Source organism: Onychostoma macrolepis, chromosome 16 (assembly GCF_012432095.1).
Source record: "Onychostoma macrolepis isolate SWU-2019 chromosome 16, ASM1243209v1, whole genome shotgun sequence".
Classification (NCBI taxonomy): domain Eukaryota; kingdom Metazoa; phylum Chordata; class Actinopteri; order Cypriniformes; family Cyprinidae; genus Onychostoma; species Onychostoma macrolepis.
This window is the reverse complement of record NC_081170.1, coordinates 2,160,359-2,182,619: the sequence shown is the minus strand read 5'-3', so window position 1 is coordinate 2,182,619 and position 22,261 is coordinate 2,160,359. Positions and strand designations below refer to the sequence as shown.

General features: G+C 36.0%; 2 protein-coding genes across 2 annotated transcripts; both read left to right on the top strand.

Annotated features, from left to right (window-relative positions):
* The first annotated feature begins 1,676 nt into the window (after nt 1-1,676).
* Nucleotides 1,677-15,313, top strand: smpd5 (sphingomyelin phosphodiesterase 5). Its single transcript, XM_058747584.1, is given in 9 exon segments — nt 1,677-1,899; nt 2,616-2,723; nt 5,903-7,002; nt 8,975-9,049; nt 9,817-9,957; nt 10,074-10,163; nt 10,787-10,850; nt 13,594-13,753; nt 14,567-15,313. Coding segments are annotated over 7 exon segments (1,665 nt in total). The 5' UTR covers nt 1,677-1,899; nt 2,616-2,723; nt 5,903-5,969; the 3' UTR covers nt 14,669-15,313.
* Nucleotides 15,314-15,617: 304 nt separating this feature from the next.
* On the top strand, nt 15,618-22,021 carry gpatch3 (G patch domain containing 3). The gene is made up of 7 exons (XM_058747583.1): nt 15,618-16,191; nt 17,525-18,276; nt 19,116-19,290; nt 20,123-20,182; nt 20,267-20,388; nt 21,385-21,512; nt 21,607-22,021. Exons 1-7 carry the CDS (start codon nt 15,834-15,836, stop codon nt 21,806-21,808), a joined length of 1,797 nt encoding a protein of 598 aa, XP_058603566.1. The 5' UTR covers nt 15,618-15,833; the 3' UTR covers nt 21,809-22,021.
* The last annotated feature ends 240 nt before the right edge of the window (nt 22,022-22,261 follow it).

Here is a 22,261-nt window from a genome sequence, read left to right as displayed (position 1 = left end):
GATATTGTGTAAATTTCCTACTGTAAATATCAAAACTTAATTTTGATTAGTAATATGCATTGCTAAGAACTTCATTTGAACAACTTTAAAGGTGATTTTCTCAATATTTGTATTTTTTTTTGCACCCTCAGTTTCCAGATTTTCCAGATCTCAGCCAAAACTTTATAAACATTATAAATAATTTATTCTAATATATGTTAGAAATTTTATTTGCGTTTGCTGTAAATTAATTGGCCCATTTTAGGCTTTTTTTTTATTTTGGGCTTAAACATATAATGAATTATATCTTCAAGTTTTTCTGAATTTTTTGCTTGTCAAATAAATAAATAAATAAATATAATAATTGCTATTAATAATGTAGTAGTAGAAGTAATAATAATAATAACAATAATAATAATGACATTATGGTAGCTTTAAGGCTTAAACATATAATGAATTATAACTTCAACATTTTCATATTTTTGTTTAGTTGCTAAATAAATAAATAACTAGTAATAATCATTATCATCATATAGAACAAATAATAATAATTGCTAATAATAATAATACTTTATTTTATATATTCACATTTTTTAAGCTTTTTGCTAGTCCATCAGCTAAAATTTTTTTTTTTTTTAATAAAGTGTTTTATAAACTTTATAAACAGAGAATGTTATAAACTTTACATTTTCTAAACTTTAACAGATATTTGTTGACTCCCTTCATAACAGCTAATGTTAAAATAATACTGAGAAAATGTAAATTCAAGCTTGGACAATACATTTATAATAATACATAATAATAAATTATATAAATATTCAGTGCATTTTGGTAGATATATTGCTAAGATGCCATTAATATTTATTGTGTATGAATATTTATACAATATATAATATAAAACATCCAAAAACATGTCAGAAAGCTACCAATATACATTAGTTTTACATTACTTTTTTTTTTTTTTACAATTTGGCAGCTTTTAATTATATTGTCAAGATTTTCAAGATTTTTGTTTAGTTGCTAGTTGAATAAATAAATATAATTATTATTACTACTACTACTACTACTAATAATACTTTATTTCATTTATTCAAGCTTTTCAAGTTCATTTGCTAGTCCATCAGCTAAAATGGGCCATTACATTTCAGCTAAAACTTTATAAACAGAGAATATATATATAAATATAGGTAGTATAAGTAGAATTATAAACTTTAAATTTATAAACTTTAACAGATATTTGTCGACTCCCTTCATTAAAACTGTTAAAATAATATTGAGAAGATGTAAATTCAACGTATATTGTATGAATGCAGCAACACTAACAAACTGCTCATAAACATTGTAATACATTTCTAAAAAATAATAAATATGAATATGAATACTTATTGTATTTTGGTAGATATATTGCTAATATGCAATGAATATTTATATATTGTGTATGAATATTTATACAATAATATAAATATATAATTAATAATATAATATAATAATAATATAAAACGTAAAAAAAAAAACTAATGTATATTGGTAGCTTTTTGACTTGTTTTTGACGTTTATATATATATATATATATATTTTTTTTTTTTACATTTTTACATTTTCATAATAAAATGGTACATAAAATAAGTATTAAGAGAAATTGTAATTCTGCTCTACGTGATTCACCAAAAAGTAGCTCGTTTTATCTGGCTTCACAGCACTGGGGTCTCCGGGGCCCCAAAGATCCAGGAAGTAAAGCAGAGGCGTGCACGCGCGTGCATGTGGACGGGCGCGCGCATGACCCATTATACCGTGCGCGCGTCGAAACCGCTGGAGGGACGCCACATGAACCGCGTTCGGTGAATCAGAAAGCTGTCCGGTGAACGAACGGACCGTGATGAGCCGCAACATCAGCCCGCGTGCACGACAAAACCCGCTCAGGTGAGTGATACGCAGACAGACAGGTAAACTCTAACCGGCGACACCTGATCACAGGCTTTTACACGCGAAAATCGAGCGATTAATAATTCTAATCTGATCATTTGGCGCAGATGGCCGGTGACGTCGCCAGCGCACGTGTGGAGTGCGTGTTGATTTCACTATCGATCCGCGTGCGCTAGAACGCATCAGTGTATCGATTATTGCATAAGTGTCGTGAATCAGTTCCGTATTAATCCAGTATGCTGTTAACAGCAGATGAAGTGGAGCTGTAAACCTCTAATCTCTGTAGAACAGCACACTACATACTAGAGTCTGCAGTGCACACTGGACATCTGGATCAAGAGTGAAGCAGGACTGCTGAGGAAGTGCACCAACATCCTCTGGTTGCTATTGTTAGATAACATGCCATATATCCTGTAGTCCTGGGCAGGGCTGTTATGTGTGAGTTCAGAAACCCATGGGAGTTCTATATATAATCCTTCACAATAAGATCAATAATGTGCATTAAGAAAATGGGTGGAAATTATATTTACATATTTAATTATACATGACCGCAGTAGGTTAGTCTGTATTTAGTGTGTCTGTGCTGAGTTTTGTTGAATGTGAACATGAAAAGCACCGGTTGAGAAGTGAAACGGACTTTAATGCACATCGGTGCATGCATGGAAATAAATTCCAACCAAAGGTTAAGAAAACATGTTTCTCCTGTTCAGCAGGCTGCGACGTCACTGTGCCATTCACTGAACAAGTGCATTGAGATGAACTGAAAGGAGCAGGGAGAGTCCACCAGATCACTGTCACCAGCTGACTAGTTGCATGTAGAGGTAGATATAGATTGTTTTTCATATTTTTATTGTCACTTTAGTGTTTTAAAGGGGATGGATTAAGAGATGCAACATCTGTCAGAGGTTTTCACAGCTTTGGTTAAAACAGCCTAGTCATTCAGTTGTTCAGACTAGTGTTGTTTAAGGTTAATTTACTTTTATAGATTTTATAAATAATATAAATCAATTTTTATTTTATTTATTTGTGTCTTTTATGTCTGTACGTTATTATTTTTATTTCAGTTTTAGTTATTTTAATACATCAAGTTAAACTAAAATCTACTTGATAACTAGCTGAAATAAAATAAGTTTTTATATCTTATTTTATATTTTAACGTTTATTTTATTTCAAGTAACAAAAATGTTTTTTACAGTAGTAAATATATAATCTTTTACTTTACTAACACGAATAGTTTTTTTTTTAAATTAATGTATTCATTTAAAAAATGTCTATTTAGTTTTAATTATTTTTATTTTAGTTTTAGTAATTTTAATAATTCAAGGTAAACTAAAAGAAAATGAGAAATGTTTACTCTGCAACCAGTTGAAGTTTTTTAAATATTTTGTTTTAACTAATGAATTGTATTTGTTTATGTATTTATTTTTTAGGTAAATTTATAGCTTTTCACTTTCCTAACATTGCAAACATAGCAATTTTCTATTATTATTAATATTTTTAAAATGTCTATATACTTTTTTGCTCATTTTTATTTTATATCTAGTTTTAGATAGGGTGACCAGATTTCTCGTTATATATATATATATATATATATATACACACACACACACACACACACACACACACACACAGTGGTGTGAAAAAGTGTTCCTGATTTTTTTGCATGTTTGTCACACTTTAATGTTTCAGATCATCAAACAAATTTAAATAATAATCAAAGATAACACAAGTAAACACAACATGCAGTTTTTAAATGAAGTTTTTTATTATGAAGGGAAAACAAAATCCAAACCCACATGGCCCTGTGTGAAAAAGTGCTTGCCCCCTCCTATTAAATCATGAAAGAGCTGTGATTAACCACATTATTTTAGAAAGCTGAGTTAAATTTCAGTAGCCAAACCCAGGCCTGATTACTGCCAGACCTGTTGAATCAAGAAATCATTTAAATAGAACCTGCATGTTTAAAGAGCAACACATCATTCCACGATCTTAAGAAATTCATAAACAGATGAGAAACAAAATAGTTCACATGTATCGTCTGGAAAGGGTTATAAACCCATTTCTAAGGCTTTGGGACTCCAGCAAACCACGGTCAGAGCCATTATCCACAAATGGAGAAAACTTGAGAAAACAGTGGAGAACCTTCCCAGGAGTGGCCGGTCTACCAAAATTACTCCAAGAGCGCAATGATGACTCATCCAGGAGGTCATAAAAGAACCCAGAACAACATCTAAAGAGCTGCAGGCCTCAATTGCCTCAATTAAGGTCAGTGTTCATGATTCAACAATAAGAAAGGGCAAAAACCGCATCCATGGGAGAGTTCCAAGGCAAAAGCCATTGCTGACCAAAAAGAACACAAAGGCTTGTCTCACATTTGCCAAAAAATATCTTGATTATCCCCAAGACTTTTGGGCAAATATTCTGTGGACTGATGCGACAAAAGTTTAACTTTTTGGAAGGTGTGTGTCCCGTTACATCTGGCGTAAAACCAACACAGCATTTCATAAAAAGAACATCATACCAACAGTCAAACGTGGTGGTGGTAGTGTGATGGTCTGGGGCTGCTTTGCAGCTTCAGCACCTGGATGACTTGCCATAATTGATGGAACCATGAATTCTGCACTCTATCAGAAAATCCGGCCATCAGTTCATGACCTCAAGCTCAAGCGCACTTGGGTTCTGCAGCAGGACAATGATTCCAAACACAGCAGCAAGTCCACCTCTGAATGTCTCAAGAAAAACAAAATGGTTTTGGAGTGGCCAAGTCAAAGTCTGGACTTAAATCCAATTGAAATGCTGCGGCATGACCTTAAACAGTCCATTCATGCTCGAAAACCCTCCAATGTGGCTGAATTAAAACAATTCTGCAAAGAAGAGTGGGCCAGAATTCCTCCACAGCGCTGTAACAGACTCATTGCCAGTTATCGCAAACGCTTGATTGCAATTGTTGCTGCAAAGGGTGGCACAACCAGTTATTAGGTTTAGGGGGCAAGCACTTTTTCACACAGGGCCATGTGGGTTTGGATTTTGTTTTCCCTTCATAATAAAAAAAACTTCATTTAAAAACTGCATGTTGTGTTTACTTGTGTTATCTTTGATTAATATTTAAATTTGTTTGATGATCTGAAACATTAGTGTTACAAACATGCAAAAAAATGTAAAATCAGGAAGGGGGCCAACACTTTTTCACACCACTTTTTCACACCACTGTGTATATGTGTATATATATATACTACACACACACACACACACACACATAGAGAATAAAGAAGCAAATTACAAACCATAAGATAAATACAATAGATACACATTAAATATTAAATAAACTTGTTTTTCTAATACAGTAGGTTTAACGTATACTTTATTTAACATCTTTTGTTGTTTGATTAACATTGAGACAGACAGGTATTTAATTAGGCTGCTGTCCCTTTAAGACCGAATGAATGTAATAGACTGACACATATCTGGTTTTCACACACCTGTTTACATTCACTTAAGCCATAACTTACTGTATTTTTATGTGAGATACTCCACACGATGGACATTTTGACAGCTGTGTGTATTTGACATTATTCCGCAAGGAGAACTGATCGCAGAACTGGGATCGCTCTGATCACCCAGTCGTAAAGAAATTTTGAAAAACGGGATAAAAAACATGATTTTTTTTTTCTTTTCAAAATAAGTCGAGACACTAAAAATAGAGCTGAAATACAGGACTGTTCCAGGGGAAACGGGACGTCTGGTCACCCTAGTTTTAGTCAAATTTTTTATTTTAGTTTACCTCTTTTCTGCGGGGTGTATTTGGAGTTTCAGCGCGAGAGCGCCCTCTGGCCTTCGAATGGAGATTTACTACTGATCATAGAACCGTGCTTCACTGACAAGATACGCATAACAATCGCAGCTTTTGCCTAATCGTGATTGCGATTTAATTTCAATTAATGGTGCAGCCCTACCTCGCTGCTTTACTAACAAGTTTTTTCCCTGTGTTTGTCATTTTCAGAGTTCCAGCGGTTGTGTGGAGGATCTGAGATGAGAAGGCGTCTTTCGCTGGCGTGCGGTGCTGAGGCATGTCTTTAAGAGCGTCTCCTTTCTCCAATTTCTTCCTGGAAGGTCTCCATGCCGTAGGATGGGGTCTGATCTTCCCTTGTTTCTGGTTCCTGGACCGTCTCCTCGCCGTCTGCATCTCCACCAGTCTGGAGCGCATGTGGCGGCGCGAGATGGAGTGCTACCTCCACCCGCTTCAGGTCGTCTTCGGCTCCGTCCTCTTCCTCATTCTGTTCATAATCTCCACGCCGTTCGCGCTGCTGGGATTCATGCTGTGGGCGCCGCTGCAGGCCGTACGCCGGCCGTTCGCGTATTATCATCAGGAGCAGATCATTCCCATGGAAGATCGCAACGCTAGATGGGAAGAAACGGGGAAAGTCAGTTTTGGGTTTTTGACGGGAAACCTGTGCATGCTTCCCGACGGCATTGCACGCTTTAACAACCTCGGGCACACGCAAAAACGTGCGGCCTACATCGGTAAAAGCATCGTCCAAGGCGTCACCCGCCCACACATCCGTATTTTTGTCGATTCTCCCAGCAGCTGCGGCACTGTTACACCATCCAGCAGTTTGATCCCGCAACCACCGCCGGCCTCGTACGGATCCATAGACGTTTCCGCGACCAATCAGACGGAAGATGTTCGCGAAACCGACGGCCTTCCCAAACCCAACTACAATCAGAACTCTAACCAGCACAAGGATCCGCCTCGGACGCTCTTTCGGGACGCCGACTTTACGATGGAAGTCTCCGCTCTGTTCCCGTCCTCCGTGGACGTCGTGTGTCTCCAGGAGGTTTTCGACAAGAGAGCCGCTTTGAAACTCTCGCGAGCTCTCGGTCCGCTCTATGGACACGTGCTCTACGACGTCGGCGTTTACGCCTGCCAGCCTGCGGGAACATGCTCGTCTTTTAAGTTTTTTAACAGCGGTTTGTTCCTGGCTAGTCGCTATCCCGTGATGGAGGCTGAGTATCGCTGCTTTCCCAACGGACGAGGAGAAGACGCTCTGGCTGCCAAAGGACTGCTTACTGTAAAGGTACGACATCCGATTTAAAGGGACAGTTCATCAAAAACAAAAATTCTGTCATCAAGGGGCCGTTCACAGAGAACGCGTTTTTCAATTCCTATGTGCTACTTTTTCATTGTTTTTCTATGTAAATATGCACTACGTGAACGTGTATGTCCATTGCGCTCACATCTAGCGTCTTTTGCTGTGTCTCACAGCATGAGCGCCCTGTTTATAAGACGCTGTGTCAAATTAGGGGCTGTTCATACAAAAAACGTTTTTTTCAGTCCAATGCACTATTTCATTGATTTTCTACATTAACACGCTAGACGGATGTGTATGACCATTGCTCTCGCGTCTTTTGCAGCATCTCGCAGCATGAACGCCCTGTTTTTGAGACGTGTCAAGTTAGGGGCCGTTCACACAAAATGCGTTTTTCGGTTCCAATGCGCTACATTTCTATTGGTTTTCTACATAAACACACTAGACGGACTTGTTGGCCACTGCGCTTGTATCTTGCGTCTTTTGCCGCGTCTCGCACATGAGCACCACGTTTTTAAGATGAAGAATTTTTACTTTTACATGCAGTGCCACTCAATGTCAGTCCCAAAACAGTGGACCAATCAGAAGACCCCAGAGGCGGAGCAAGCGTGGCAAGCTTTAGATTACAGCAGCAAGTTGGCAACTGTTCTGTTTGGCTGCACCTTGGCAGAGGTGTTCTGCACTGTGCTTTTGTTTTTTTAACCATTCCCAAGCACGCTGTGTCTCACATTTTAGATGCAAAGATGCGTTCTGTACGAACAACCCCTTACTCACTGTATGAGTTTCTTCTGTTGAGCACAAAAGAAGGTATTTTGAAGAATGTTGGTGACCAAACAGTTGATGGTAGCCATTGACTTCCATAGTATTTTATACCGCACTATGGAATGGGCATGCAACGGATCACGAAACTCACAGTTTGGATCATATTACGGTTTTCGGGTCACAGATCAGATAATTTTTGCATCAGTAAAAAAAAGAGACATATGTAACTTTGCATTCCATTTATTACTTAAGGAACACTTTAAAGGTCATTGCACACTGAGTCTGAAATGTTCGTATGCGTTTTTTCGGGGGGGGGTTTTCCGTATTCGTCATCCTTTCCTGCGAAAATCAGAATTTTTTTATGACGGACGAAAGTTTCGGAGGCAGTGTGTGAACGTGATTGACACAAAGTGAGGTCATATTTTTTTTTTAACGTGCAAAAATTTCGGACTCAGTGTGCAATGACCTTAGTACTTCTACGTGTAAAATAACACTGCATAGTATTCACTGTATAAAATAAATATAGATTCATCTTTGTTAAAGCTGTTTTGTTATTTGATTAACATAAATGACAGCAGGTATTTATAGGCTGCTGTCCCTTTAAGACCGACTGCACAGATCCAATATAATGATACACATCCATTTCTTCCTGTTTACGTTCACTTCAATTAAGACATAATAACCGACTGTGTTTATGTGAATACTTGCTGAGATGGGTATTTTGATATAATTTTGTGCGTATTTGTCGCAAAGAGATATGAAATCTGTGCACGCACTTTGAGTGTATGCATGCAGAAAACAGCGTGCAAGAACGGAATTGAGTTCTCTTTTGCCTGTTCTTGTGTTTGAATGGTTTAAAATCACTTAAATGTTTAAATTGCTAAGTCTTGGAGACGTGTGCATCAGTCTATGATGGTTAAACTAATCCACGAATCACATGCACGCTGAACCGTAGGATCTGGTCCGTACGGATCGACTACGATAACTATGGAAGTCAATAGCTACCATCAATTGTTTGTTACCAGCGTTCTTCAAAATATCTTCTTTTGTGCTCAGCAGAAGAAAGAAACGGGTTTGGAACAAGTGGAGGAAGGTGAGTAAATGATGACAGAATTTTCTTTTCTTTTTTTGGTGAACTCTTTTGGTGTCGCGCTTGAGCTAGAACGTTTTATATAAAGGTTTGCAAACTAACCAAACTAAAAAACTAAACGTTTTCTCACAAGGTGGAAATCGGTTACGAAAAGGTGAAAAGAAAATGGTGGGGTATATTAACTGCACTCACCTGCACGCTCCTGAAGGCAAGTGTTGTGATGCATTTACAGAAATAGTTTACTTGGAAAATTTAAATTCTGTTTATTTATTCACCTTCATGTCATTCTAAACCTGTTATTTATCCAGTACAGGGTTATTAACATCAACTAAACTTTTTGAATATTCTTTTTAATTGAAATAAAGCTGGAAAAAAATTAATATAAATATTAGATGAAAACCTTAAACACTAAAATTACAAACTGAAAACTGAACTAAATCTATAATGGAAATAAAAATAAATTAAACCTAAATGAATATATATGTATGTGTATGTTTATAAATGTGTGTATATAAAATTACCAAAACATAACTAAAATTAAAAAGAAAACTGAAAAAAAGCAATTCAAATATTAATAAAACTATATAATTTATTTAGTATATAAATAATACTAAAATAAACACTGATCCCATCTTTTTTATTCATCAGGGATGCGACTCTTCTGAAGTCATATGATAGTGTTAAATAAAATTAAATCACTTGCAGCGAAGATCTCAGATTTCAAATACAGGTTTGGAACAACATAAGGATGAATAAATAATGACAAAATATTGTTTTTTGAATAACACAATGTCTAATGTAATCCAATTCAATCCAGTTAAATTGTCTAGAATCCCAGGGGTCAGAAAGTTTTGTTTTTTTGCATACTTGAGTTTTATTGTTTTGGGAGCCTTTACAGTTTGAATCAAGTACAAGTTACAATTGCACAAATAATATAATTGCATTATTTATTTATTTTGCATGTGTGCTGATCAGGGGACGGAGCGATTCGCTTCGAGCAGCTGAACCTGTTGACCAAATGGATCAATGAGTTCCAGGCGGTGACCAGACGAGAAGATGAGATGGTGATGTTTGATGTGCTCTGTGGGGACTTTAACTTTGACAACTGCTCTCCTGGTACATACTGAAAAACACACACTGCATGTCTTGATTAGATCAGTGTTTATGCAGAGGTCGTTTAGGAAAAACAGGCCTCATGAACGGAGGATGTTGGTGTGTCTGTGTGTTTTCAGACGACAGGCTGGAGCAAAGCCACAGTGTGTTTGAGGAGTATATCGACCCCTGCAGAGCCGGAGCCGGCCGAGAGAAGCCCTGGGTCATCGGTAACACTCTCAATTACCGTTCATTAAAATTTAAGTTCATTTGAATTTAAGATGGGTGTTACTAATAGGATGTTGTTGTTGTTGTTGTTGCTTTTATTTTATTTTATTTATTACTTTTTTTTATTTTTATTTTTTATTTAGGTTGGGTATTACTATTAGGATGCGGTTTTATTTATTTATTTATTTAAAAATGAGGTTACCTATTACTGTTAAGATGTTGTTGTTTTTTATTTATTTTATTAAAAAATTTAAGCTGGGTATTACTATTAGGATGCTGTTCTTCCTTTCTATATTTATTTATTTATTTATGTATTTTAAAGTTTCAGTTGTCTATTACTATTTGGATGTTTTTTTTTTTTTTTATTTATTTTATTTGTTTTTCCATTTTAAAATTTCAGCTGGGTGTTACTGTTAGGATGGTTTTTTAAATTTTATTTTATTTATTTATTTTATTTTATTTTTCTGTTAAAAATAGGTTGGGTGTTACTTATATAAGGATGATGTGTCATTTCATTCTTAATTGTTTGTGATTTGTAATTTAGTTTTTGTATAAATAATTTAAAAGTGTGATCACAATTAAAAATGATTTTGTGAAATTCCAAATATTGTGGTTTTGTTTGTAGGAACCCTGCTGGAACAGCCAACGCTCTATGATGAGAACATAAGGACACCAGACAGCCTGCAGCGGTGAGATATTATATATATATATATATATTAGAGGTCGACCGATAGTGGATTTTACCGATATCTAGGTTGGACCACACTGGCCGATACCGATTAATCAACCGATAGTTTTCAAAATGGATACTGAAAGAGAGCTAGTGCTTTAGTATTTAAAAAAAAAACAGTAACAGTACTGAACCATACATTTGTAAATGAATAAAAATATTAATATTATTTACTATATTGATCATTAAAGTTATTTCAAAGTTTGCTAATGTTAAAAGAAGAAACTTAAAAATTTTGTTGCTAATAGTGAATGTTGAAATGAACACACTCTAACAAGAAACAATACTTCTACAGTTTTTATTAATGCTACGAATGGACTCTTATTGTTAAGTATTACCATTTATTTTCAACAATCATGTTTAAAGATGGCCATCTTTTAATATCTACACAAGGCCATAGCATTAAAATAACATACATATGGATATTGTATGTGTACTTACACACTTTGTATGCTTCTATTTTTTTAACACTTGATAATTATCAAATAAAAAAAGTTAGTCACACACCGGGCAAAAGCGCAGCGCTGTGTCTAGGAGAACTCAGAGGTATCACACACACACACACACACACACACACACACACACACCAGACACTTTGCGTTCAATTCAAGTGGCGGTCTAAAACAATTTATTTAATCACCAAACGGACATAAGTTTGCTTCAAGATGAGTTTGAAGTTCGGTGTTTAAAAAAACTGCAAGTGGAAAGAGAAATCGTGATCTATTACAGCTCTCTATATGAAGCATACAGACTGTATTAGAGCCACAGAAAGACAAACGTTTCGCTGAAAAATGCACAATACATAATTTGTAGCCTAGGGTGAAGTCATTATGTACATTCACAATGATTTGGGACAAATATAATGTAATTTAATAGAAAACTATGTGAATGGCGCTCTGTTCCGCGGCAGGCTTTTCTGTCGGCTGTATTTAAATGCGTGTCTGGAGTTTCCCGCTCTGTGCAGCGCGCAGTGTCACGTGTCAAAATAAACAACACGTGCTGTCAGTGATTTCCGCCTCTAGAGGTCGCGCTCGTGCTGTATAATGACAGCGGACCCTTCTCAGCCATTCCAGCAATGGTTGCAAACCGGAAAACTATCGGCATGGATTTTTGCCGATAACCAATAGTTCGGCAATCAACTATCGGTGCCGATTAATCGGCAAACCCGATGAATCGGTCGACCTCTCTCTCGATATATATATATATATATATATATATATATATATATATATATATATATATATATATATACATACAGTGAGGAAAATAAGTATTTGAACACCCTGCTATTTTGCAAGTTCTCCCACTTAGAAATCATGGAGGGTCTGAAATTGTCATCGTAGGTGCATGTCCACTGTGAGAGACATAATCTAAAAAAAAAATCCAGGAATCACAATGTATGATTTTTAACTATTTATTTGTATGATACAGCTGCAAATAAGTATTTGAACACCTGTCTATCAGCTAGAATTCTGACCCTCAAAGACCTGTTAGTCTGCCTTTAAAATGTCCACTCCATTTATTATCCTAAATTAGATGCACCTGTTTGAGGTCGTTAGCTGCATAAAGACACCTGTCCACCCCATACAATCAGTAAGAATCCAACTACTAACATGGCCAAGACCAAAGAGCTGTCCAAAGACACTAGAAACAAAATTGTACACCTCCACAAGGCTGGAAAGGGCTACGGGAAAATTGCCAAGCAGCTTGGTGAAAAAAGGTCCACTGTTGGAGCAATCATTAGAAAATGGCCCGACTTAAGTTTGCCAATGACCATTTGGATGATCCAGAGGAGTCATGGGAGAAAGTCATGTGGTCAGATGAGACCAAAATAGAACTTTTTGGTCATAATTCCACTAAACGTGTTTGGAGGAAGAAGAATGATGAGTACCATCCCAAGAACACCATCCCTACTGTGAAGCATGGGGGTGGTAGCATCATGCTTTGGGGGTGTTTTTCTGCACATGGGACAGGGCGACTGCACTGTATTAAGGAGAGGATGACCGGGGCCATGTATTGCGAGATTTTGGGAACAACCTCCTTCCCTCAGTTAGAGCATTGAAGATGGGTCGAGGCTGGGTCTTCCAACATGACAATGACCAAGCACACAGCCAGGATAACCAAGGAGTGGCTCTGTAAGAAGCATATCAAGGTTCTGGCGTGGCCGAGCCAGTCTCCAGACCTAAACCCAATAGAGAATCTTTGAGGGAGCTCAAACTCCGTGTTTCTCAGCGACAGGCCAGAAACCTGACTGATCTAGAGAAGATCTGTGTGGAGGAGGCCAAAATCCCTCCTGCAGTGTGTGCAAACCTGGTGAAAAACTACAGGAAACATTTGACCTCTGTAATTGCAAACAAAGGCTACTGTACCAAATATTAACATTGATTTTCTCAGGTGTTCAAATACTTATTTGCAGCTGTATCATACAAATAAATAGTTAAAAATCATACATTGTGATTTCTGGATTTTTTTAGATTATGTCTCTCACAGTGGACATGCACCTCGATGACAATTTCAGACCCTCCATGATTTCTAAGTGGGAGAACTTGCAAAATAACAGGGTGTTCAAATACTTATTTTCCTCACTATATATATATATATATATATATGCGCTTGGGAAAATCAAGTTTATGATGGCATCTTAGTTAATTCCTTCTGCCTTATTTGAACAGGTTGTTGTTGTTTTGTGATCTTCTCTGCAGGACTCTGGAGACTGAAGAGCTGCGTAAGGACTATATTTCTCCGCCGGTGCCCGTTGAAGGCGTTCCTCTGGTCTATCCTGAGCCTGATCAATCCTGGACGGGCCGCCGGATCGATTACCTGCTGTACCGAGAGAGCTCTGTCTCCAGTCACGGCAAAACCGTGCGTTTCCTGACCATAACAAGCATTCTGTGCTTCAATATTTACTTGGTGACATGATGATATAGTAAACCTGCCACAGAAGATCCCATATGGCAAAAAAAAAAAAATTCAAATACATTTCAAAATATTTTACAAAAAAAGATGGCTAAAATGTATTTATATATATATATATATATATATATATAAGCATTTAAAAATAAATTTTGCCCTCCACATATTTGAATCCAAGAAAATACATTCACATCAGAGTTACTACAGTTAACTAAAACCATACATTTTTTGTTACTTGAAATAAAATAAATGTTAACTCAACTAAAATATTTTTAAAACAGCTAGTTTCCAATTAAACATTTCTCATTTTAATTTGATGTACTAAAACAACTACAATATATATATATATATGTGACCCTGGACCACAAAACCAGTCATAAGGGTCAATTTTATTAAATTGAGATTTATGCATTATCTGAAAGCTGAATAAATGATAATATTTGAAACTATTTGAAAATCTGGAATCTGAGGGTGCAAAAAAATCGAAATATTGAGAAAATCGCCTTTAAAGTTGTTCAAATGAAGTTTTGATATATTTACAATAGGAAATTTACAAAATATCTTCATGGAACATGATCTTTACTTTATATTTTTGACCCGTACAATGTATTGTTGGCTATTGCTAAAAATATACCTGTGCTGCTTATGACTGCTTTTGTGCTGCAGGTCATATATTTTTGGTGCCATAGAAGAGTCACCCTTGCTGAAGTACTTGAAGGTTTTAAATGCAGTAATGTGAGCTGAAGTATTGCTGTGTTTCAGGAGCTGGAGGAGTTCACATACGTCACTCAGCTGGCCGGACTGACCGATCACGTTCCTCTGGCCTTCAGACTCTCCGTCTCTCTGGATTCACAACACATGTAGAGATGCTTGCTTTCTAGTGGACCAGACTGATGACACTTTAAAATATCCATCAGAGAGCAATGAAATGCTGTAGATGAATAGTTCACCCAATAATGAACATTTATGGTTATTCATTCACACTCGTATGGGTTTGAGGATGAGTAAATGATGACAGAATCATTTTTAGGGATCAATAAAAGAGGAGGCCTATCATTTTTGAATGCTTGAGCTGTGAAGAAACACCAAATATCACTCTATGAATCACTATATGATCAGAGCAGTCGTTCTGACACTCTTTCCTATGCATCTCCTCTCTGTACAGTGCCAGTAATCTGAGTTTATCCAAGCATAGATATTACACACACATGGGGAAAATTCTGTTTTTTTTTTATGACACGTTTTTTCCATGACAACACAGAAATTATTTTGGAAATATATTTTAATAAAAGGGTAGAATGTTTTTTTTTTTCATAACGTGCTTCTTTGACTTTTTTTCTGAGGTGTTTTTGCAGTTCTCTGTGAAATTAGTTATTATTGTATTTTATGTTCATGTTAAGCATATTGGTCTTTCTTGAACCATAACACAATACACAATACGTGGCAAAGAGAATTCAAATCATATGCTTTATTTTCTTGTCAAAAATAATAAAATTTACATTAATTTTATTTACATTTAAAAAAAAATAATGTATACCTTGAAATGCAATTGAAGTCAATTTGGATAAGTGCACAGCTGTAAATTTAAATGTACATTTACAAAAATACCATACTTATTCAGTTTAAATACCATGGTATTTTAAATATGGTACAGTATAATAGTATATATACTAAACACCGCGATACAAAAATTTGAGACCTCACAAATAAAATGTTTTTAATAGAACAGTAAAACAACGCGCTCAATATCAACAGACTGTAAAAAAATAAAACAACATTGGAGTAGACTTTGGGAGAAAATACAATTCCAGTTTATTTCACGCTATATTCAATGTATTAAGTGCCGTAATTATTTGTGGAATTTACTAGCAGTCAAAATTGTCCATTTTTGTTAGTGTACTGTACCAAAGACTATAGAATACCCTTCAAGGGACTTTGACTTTACGTTATTCCATACTTTTATTTTGAAATAACTTCCGCGTTGTGTGTATCAGAGCCGGATGTGGATTCCGGTTTCGCAGTCTGAAGTATGGCGGCGTCGGGAGAGGTGACGTTTTTCGTTGTAAACAACATTCCCGCTGGGTTCCGGTCCGTAGAGCTGAGGAACTATTTCAGTCAGTTTATCGAGAGTAAAGGATTCGCGTGTTTCCATTACCGCCATCGGCCGGAGCTTCGAGTGCAGGCCGCGGGGTTTACCGCGGTAAATACCGGAGCCGGCGGTTCTGAGGGGAAAGCCGCGGGCTCGTGTTGTTGTGTGGTGTCGGTTCGCTCTCAGGAATCAGACAGATTCGTGAAGATGTACTCGGAGAACCACTGGATCGACTCTAAAGGAAACTGGTTGAGAAGAAAGTGTTTGATCCGGAGAGTCAGAGTATCGGAGCAGGCTGGTGAGTGCGCTGCCAAAATAAAAGTACCCCGGCACGAATATAGAGTTTAGGACAATAAATAGCAGTAGTATTCCCTGCTAATATTTTTACTGGCCCAAACACAACACAAATAAATAAATAAATGCACTTTTTTATATGTTAGGATTTATCATTCAATGTTTACATTTGTTTTTTTTTAAATGTTAAAGAATGTAAATGCATTTTTCACTTTATATTTATATTTTTATGATTAACACTAAAAATTAAACTTTTTTTATAAATTAGGATTCATAAGTTTGTAAGTTAATATTTATCATTTAATGTTTACATTTATGTATTTTGTTATTCAGTCATATACAAAAATATAAATGTTGTCATTTTGTTTACATATGACTGTTATATAATTAAAAAGAATGTCATTTTTGATACATTAAGATAAATTAAAATTTATAATTGTATATTTACATTTATAGTTTTATGATGTATTTAACGAATTGGGTAACACTTTACAATAAGGTACATTAGTTAACATTATTTAACATGAACTAAGAATGGACAATACTTCTACAGCATTTATTAATCTTAGTTAATGCTAATTTCAGCATTTACTAATGCATTATTAAAGTCACAAGTTGTGTTTGTTAACATTAGTTAATGCACTGTGAACTAACGATGAATGATTGTATTTTTATTAACTAACGTTAACAAAGATGAATAAATACTGTTATAAATGTATTGTTCATTGTTTATTCATGTTAGTTAATGCATTAACTAATGTTAACAAATGACACCTTATTGTAAAGTGTTACCACAAATTGTAAATAGAATTTTTATAAATTACTATTTCATAGATTGTGTTTATTTTCTATTTACACTAATATCTAACTTTTTGGTGAATAAAGATTTGTCATTTTCTGTATACATTTTTTTATAAGTAAAATTAACAATTTTAAATGAACTTTTTTTGTTTTATCATTTTATGTATATATTTAAAATTTCTTTATTCAAATGTAAAAAATGTTTTTTAAAATAAAAGTATATAATTTTATGCACGATTCAATCTGTGAATACATTGTGTTTAAAATGTGATGTATGCAGTTATATATGAGACTTTATGGCCATTTAACGTTCTTCTAAATGTTTTGTGAAGGTGTTTGAAGGGTGAACATGAACCATCTGATACATGAACTATTAAATTGTAAAGGGAAAATGTGAATTATGGGTAAAGGTCAAGGGTCATCACCCGGTCACATCACACCCTGGAAGATTAAGTAAGATGTCAAGTAAATGTTAACACCCGTCTTACCAAGGTCCAGATTGTTTTATAATCATCATATTTTATCTGTGTTTATAGAGCATAATTCATTCCCGTACAAGACGAAGGCCGAGATGAGACGCCACATCGCCCAATCAGAGCATTTCACGCTGTCGGACCTCAAGGGCCTGCCGGAGCTCAATCCGCCCTCACTCATGCCGGCAGGGAACGTCGGCACGCCAGTGAGTGTTTTCCTGGAGTTCATCCAGTCCTGCCGTCTGCCGCCGCGGCTCATCCGCAAACTGGGGCTCACGTTCCCTAAGACGGGCTCGAGTCGCCGCTACGGGAACGTGCCCTACCTGTATTACAACACGGCCGTCATGCGCCCCTCAGAGGACAGCGTCTTCACCGCCGGAGGAGTCGAGATCTCGGGGCCCGGCCGCCTGGACACGCCCACAAACTCACAGACAGTAGATAAGGACACGCCCACAAACTCACTGACAGATAAGGACACGCCCACAAACTCACAGACAATAGATGAGGACACGCCCACAACTTCACAGAGAGTAGATAAGGACACGCCCACAACTTCACAGAGAGTAGATAAGGACACGCCCACAACTTCACAGAGAGTAGATAAGGACACGCCCACAAACTCACAGAGAGTAGATAAGGACACGCCCACAAACTCACAGAGAGTAGATAAGGACACGCCCACAAACTCACAGACAGTACAAAAGGACACGCCCACAAACACTCAAACAGATGAAGAGGACCCGCCCAGTTCTCCACCTGTCAATCAAGAGTCACAGGAAACAGGAAGTAATGAGGAGCTGTCCGGCCCTGATGATGTGAGTTAGGGCTGTATGATATCGAAATAAAATTTGTGTTTCAATATGGCTTAGTGCCATATTATTTTTAAAATAAAATAAATAATATAAATTTAAAAATGTATAAATTAAAATTCATCATTTTATATTTACATTTGAACATTTTTATACATTTTGTTCTTGTTTAATTATTTTTTTATATTTTAAAAATTATTAATGTAATTTATATAAAATCTATTAAATATAATAAATGTATAATACCCCAAATATAATTAAATAATTACAAATTAATTAAATAAATGTGCTACTGGTTTCACAGTGAAGCGCGGTGTTCATTTAGTTCGTTTGAGGTTTCCTCGCTTTCCTTTGCTTTTGAAATTGTAAAAATGATGTGCGCATTTTACTTTCACTTTCAAATAAGTGGCAATTCGGCATCGATTCAATTCAAGCAACAACAAAATACAACGACAAACTCATAGAACTTTTTTTAACAAAACAAATAAAAATACACCATGCTATATGCCTAATATACAATAACAAATTACTTGGGCTACATAAAGGTATACAAAACTGAAAATCAGCCAACACTGTGGAACCAAATAAATAAGAAATTTTTTGGAAAGAGTAAACCAAACTGGATTTTATTTTTATATGTAAATATATAAAAAAAATAATAATTTAAAACACAAAAAAAAAATTATATGGCCTTTTTTATATATATATATATATATATATATATATATATATATATATATCGTCTGTTTTTTCCCAGTATTGTGCAGCTGTGATGTAAAGGGACTGTTGAATGTTTTGCGTCTGTATTTGGTGCAGGTTCTGTATGATTTCTGTGTTTTCTGCAGGACGATGACCGCTGCGAGGAGTGGGAGCGTCACGAGGCCCTCCATGAGGACGTCACCAGTCAGGAGCGCTCTAAAGAGAGGCTGTTCGAGGAGGAGATCGAGCTCAAGTGGGAGAAGGGCGGATCGGGCCTCGTCTTCTACACAGATGCTCAGTTCTGGCAGGAGGAAGAAGGAGGTAGAAACAGAGATGTGCAGCTATTTTGAGTTCATTTTGAAAGGTTTCTGTTGGTCCAGTAGTACAGATTTCTACGTGCCATGCCAATATTTTAATTGGTGCCATCACAAAAATATTTAAAGTTTGTTAAACTAACACTTTTTTGTATAGATTTTTAATTATTATGTATAAGTATTTATAATGTTTATATAATATGCATATATAATATGTATTATTTTGTAAAAAAAATTTAGAATTAAAAGAAAAAAAGTTCTAAGTATATTTTTTCATAAAGTAAGGTTTGATTTTTATATTTACATTTATATGTTTTAGAATTCAAATTTAAATGTATTTTTAAAAATACATTTAAAATATTAAATTTTTAATTGCATTTTTAAAATTTTAGATTTATTTTATGTATTTTTATATATTATTTTTATGCATTTATAATTTTATATTTTCAGGAATGCTTATAAATACAATAAACAATATTCATATATATATTCATAACTTCGGTTAATAAAATTCACAGTAATAGCTGGAAATTATACAGTTTTTATAATTAATCCTGGAAACTCAAACACTTATTTAGTTGTTTATTCATTCGTTTATAAATAAAACATTATGGATTGGTTTTGTAATTTTTAACACATTTCTTGTTGATTTTTATCAAGACTCGAATCTCACGTTATTCAAGCATTTTAACAAAACCAATAATTTTACCTATAGCTGACAAGTTTGAAAAGGCCCTGAATAGGAAAGATGCTCAATGTGCGCTCATAATTGCCAGCATATATTTATTAATTACTCTGTTGATGTGATCGCCTCATCTTTTCTCTTTGATTTTGCACAGATTTCGATGAGCAAACTGCAGACGACTGGGACGTGGATATGAGCGTCTACTATGACACAGGTAAACGTTCATGATCAGATCATTGTGAACGCTGTGATGGAAGAGCAGCTTCAGACATGACTGTGATTGTGTGTTTCTCCTCAGACGGAGGCGATATGGACGCCAGGGATTATGTGAGCATGCGCTCTGAGAGGAGGCTGCGGGACGGTCTGGAAGGTCTGCCGGGACGCCAGCAGAAAATCGGCAGCTTTGAGCGCTTTACAAAGGTTCGGATGTTTTTGACGTGTAAAAAGCACTGAATAAATAGTGGTGACTTGACTTGTTCTCTGAGGTGCACTTATAATGTTATCAAGATTTTTACTTGAAAAAAACATCATAATTTAGAAGTACTAGGCTTTTCTTTGTCCTGTTTGCGATGTAGACTCGGTGGGCGGGGCTAAACAGGCAGTGATGTAGACTCGGTGGGCGGGGCTAAACAGGCAGTGATGTAGACTCGGTGGGCGGGGCTAAACAGGCAGCGATGTAGACTCGGTGGGCGGGGCTAAACAGGCAGCGATGTAGACTCGGTGGGCGGGGCTAAACAGGCAGCGATGTAGACTCGGTGGGCGGGGCTAAACAGGCAGCGATGTAGACTCGTGGGCGGGGCTAAACAGGCAGCGATGTAGACTCGTGGGCGGGGCTAAACAGGCAGCGATGTAGACTCGGTGGGCGGGGCTAAACAGGCAGCTTTGTAGAATCGGTGGGCGGGGTTAAACAGGCAGTGATGTCGATCTTCTGTGGAGGCGGTGTTTAGCCACACTATTACATCATAGAGTAGCACAATTCACAAGTTGTCATTTTGTTCTGAAACTTGCAGGATGTTTTTATAGTACAATGACCTCTCATATGTCAAAAGATCAAGAGAAATTTGGTTTCTCAGTTCATGACCCCTTTCATTCACTGCAAGATTTAGTATATTGTATTTACATTCAGATTTTTATGACCAAAAAGTATACAAGTCATTTTTCATACATTTTAATTTATGTCTACATTTATAATTTGTAGAATTTTTGAAAGTTAAGATTTTGTTGACATTTATTTTTTAGAATTAAAATAAAAAAATTAATACGTTTTTCATAAATTGGCATTTTCAAGATTCAAGATTTGCCATTTTCTCATTTTATGATTGAATGTATATATATTTTTTTATAAATTAAAATTGATGTATTTACACGTTTTGTCAATAATTAAAATAAAACTGATAAATGATGTGTGTGTTGCAGGGAGTGGGCCGGCGTGTGATGGAGAAGCAGGGCTGGAGGGACGGAGAAGGGCTCGGGAACAGCCGGAGGGGAATACCAGAGGCGCTGGAGAGCGATGGCCAGCATCCCAACTGTAAGAGAGGCTTCGGGTGAGTCAGGACTGCACTGATGATTTTCTGCTATTCATCTGGAATGATGCAATGATGCTATGACTGATGCATTTGATTTTTGTAATATTTGCAGGTATCATGGAGAAAAACTCAGCTCATACCTTCCACTTAAAAAACCCAGAAAAGACTTTCACATCTCGACAGTTTATGATGAACCTAAAGACATCGATAAAGGCGATGAAGTGCTGCGGCGTCAACCCGGCACCAGCATGAAGTTCAGAAGCCGGCCTCCAAGGGGGCGGCGCGGAGCCAAACACATGACCGCTGATCACTAGTGATGTTCACTATTAAGATTGTCTATTTATTATGTCTGTCTGCTAAAAACAATGACTGTTTTTACACAGAGCTGTACATTATTTTTCTGTAACTTTTGTATTAAAGGTTTTCAAGAGAACAAAACACACTTTATATACAGCCCTAGTTTTCTTTATATTATGTTTATGTGCCATTATCATTACAGTAGAATGCAGTGTGTTACATAAATTATAACATTACTAATGCTATATATATATATATATATATATATATATACATACATACATACATACATACATACATGCATACATACAGTCATGGCCAAAAATATTGGCACCCATGGTAAATATGATCAAAGAAGGCTGTGAAAATTAATCTGCATTGTTAATCCTTTTGATCTTTTAATAAAAAAATGCACAAAAATATAACCTCATTGGATAATAAGAATTTAAAATGGGGGGGAAATATCATTA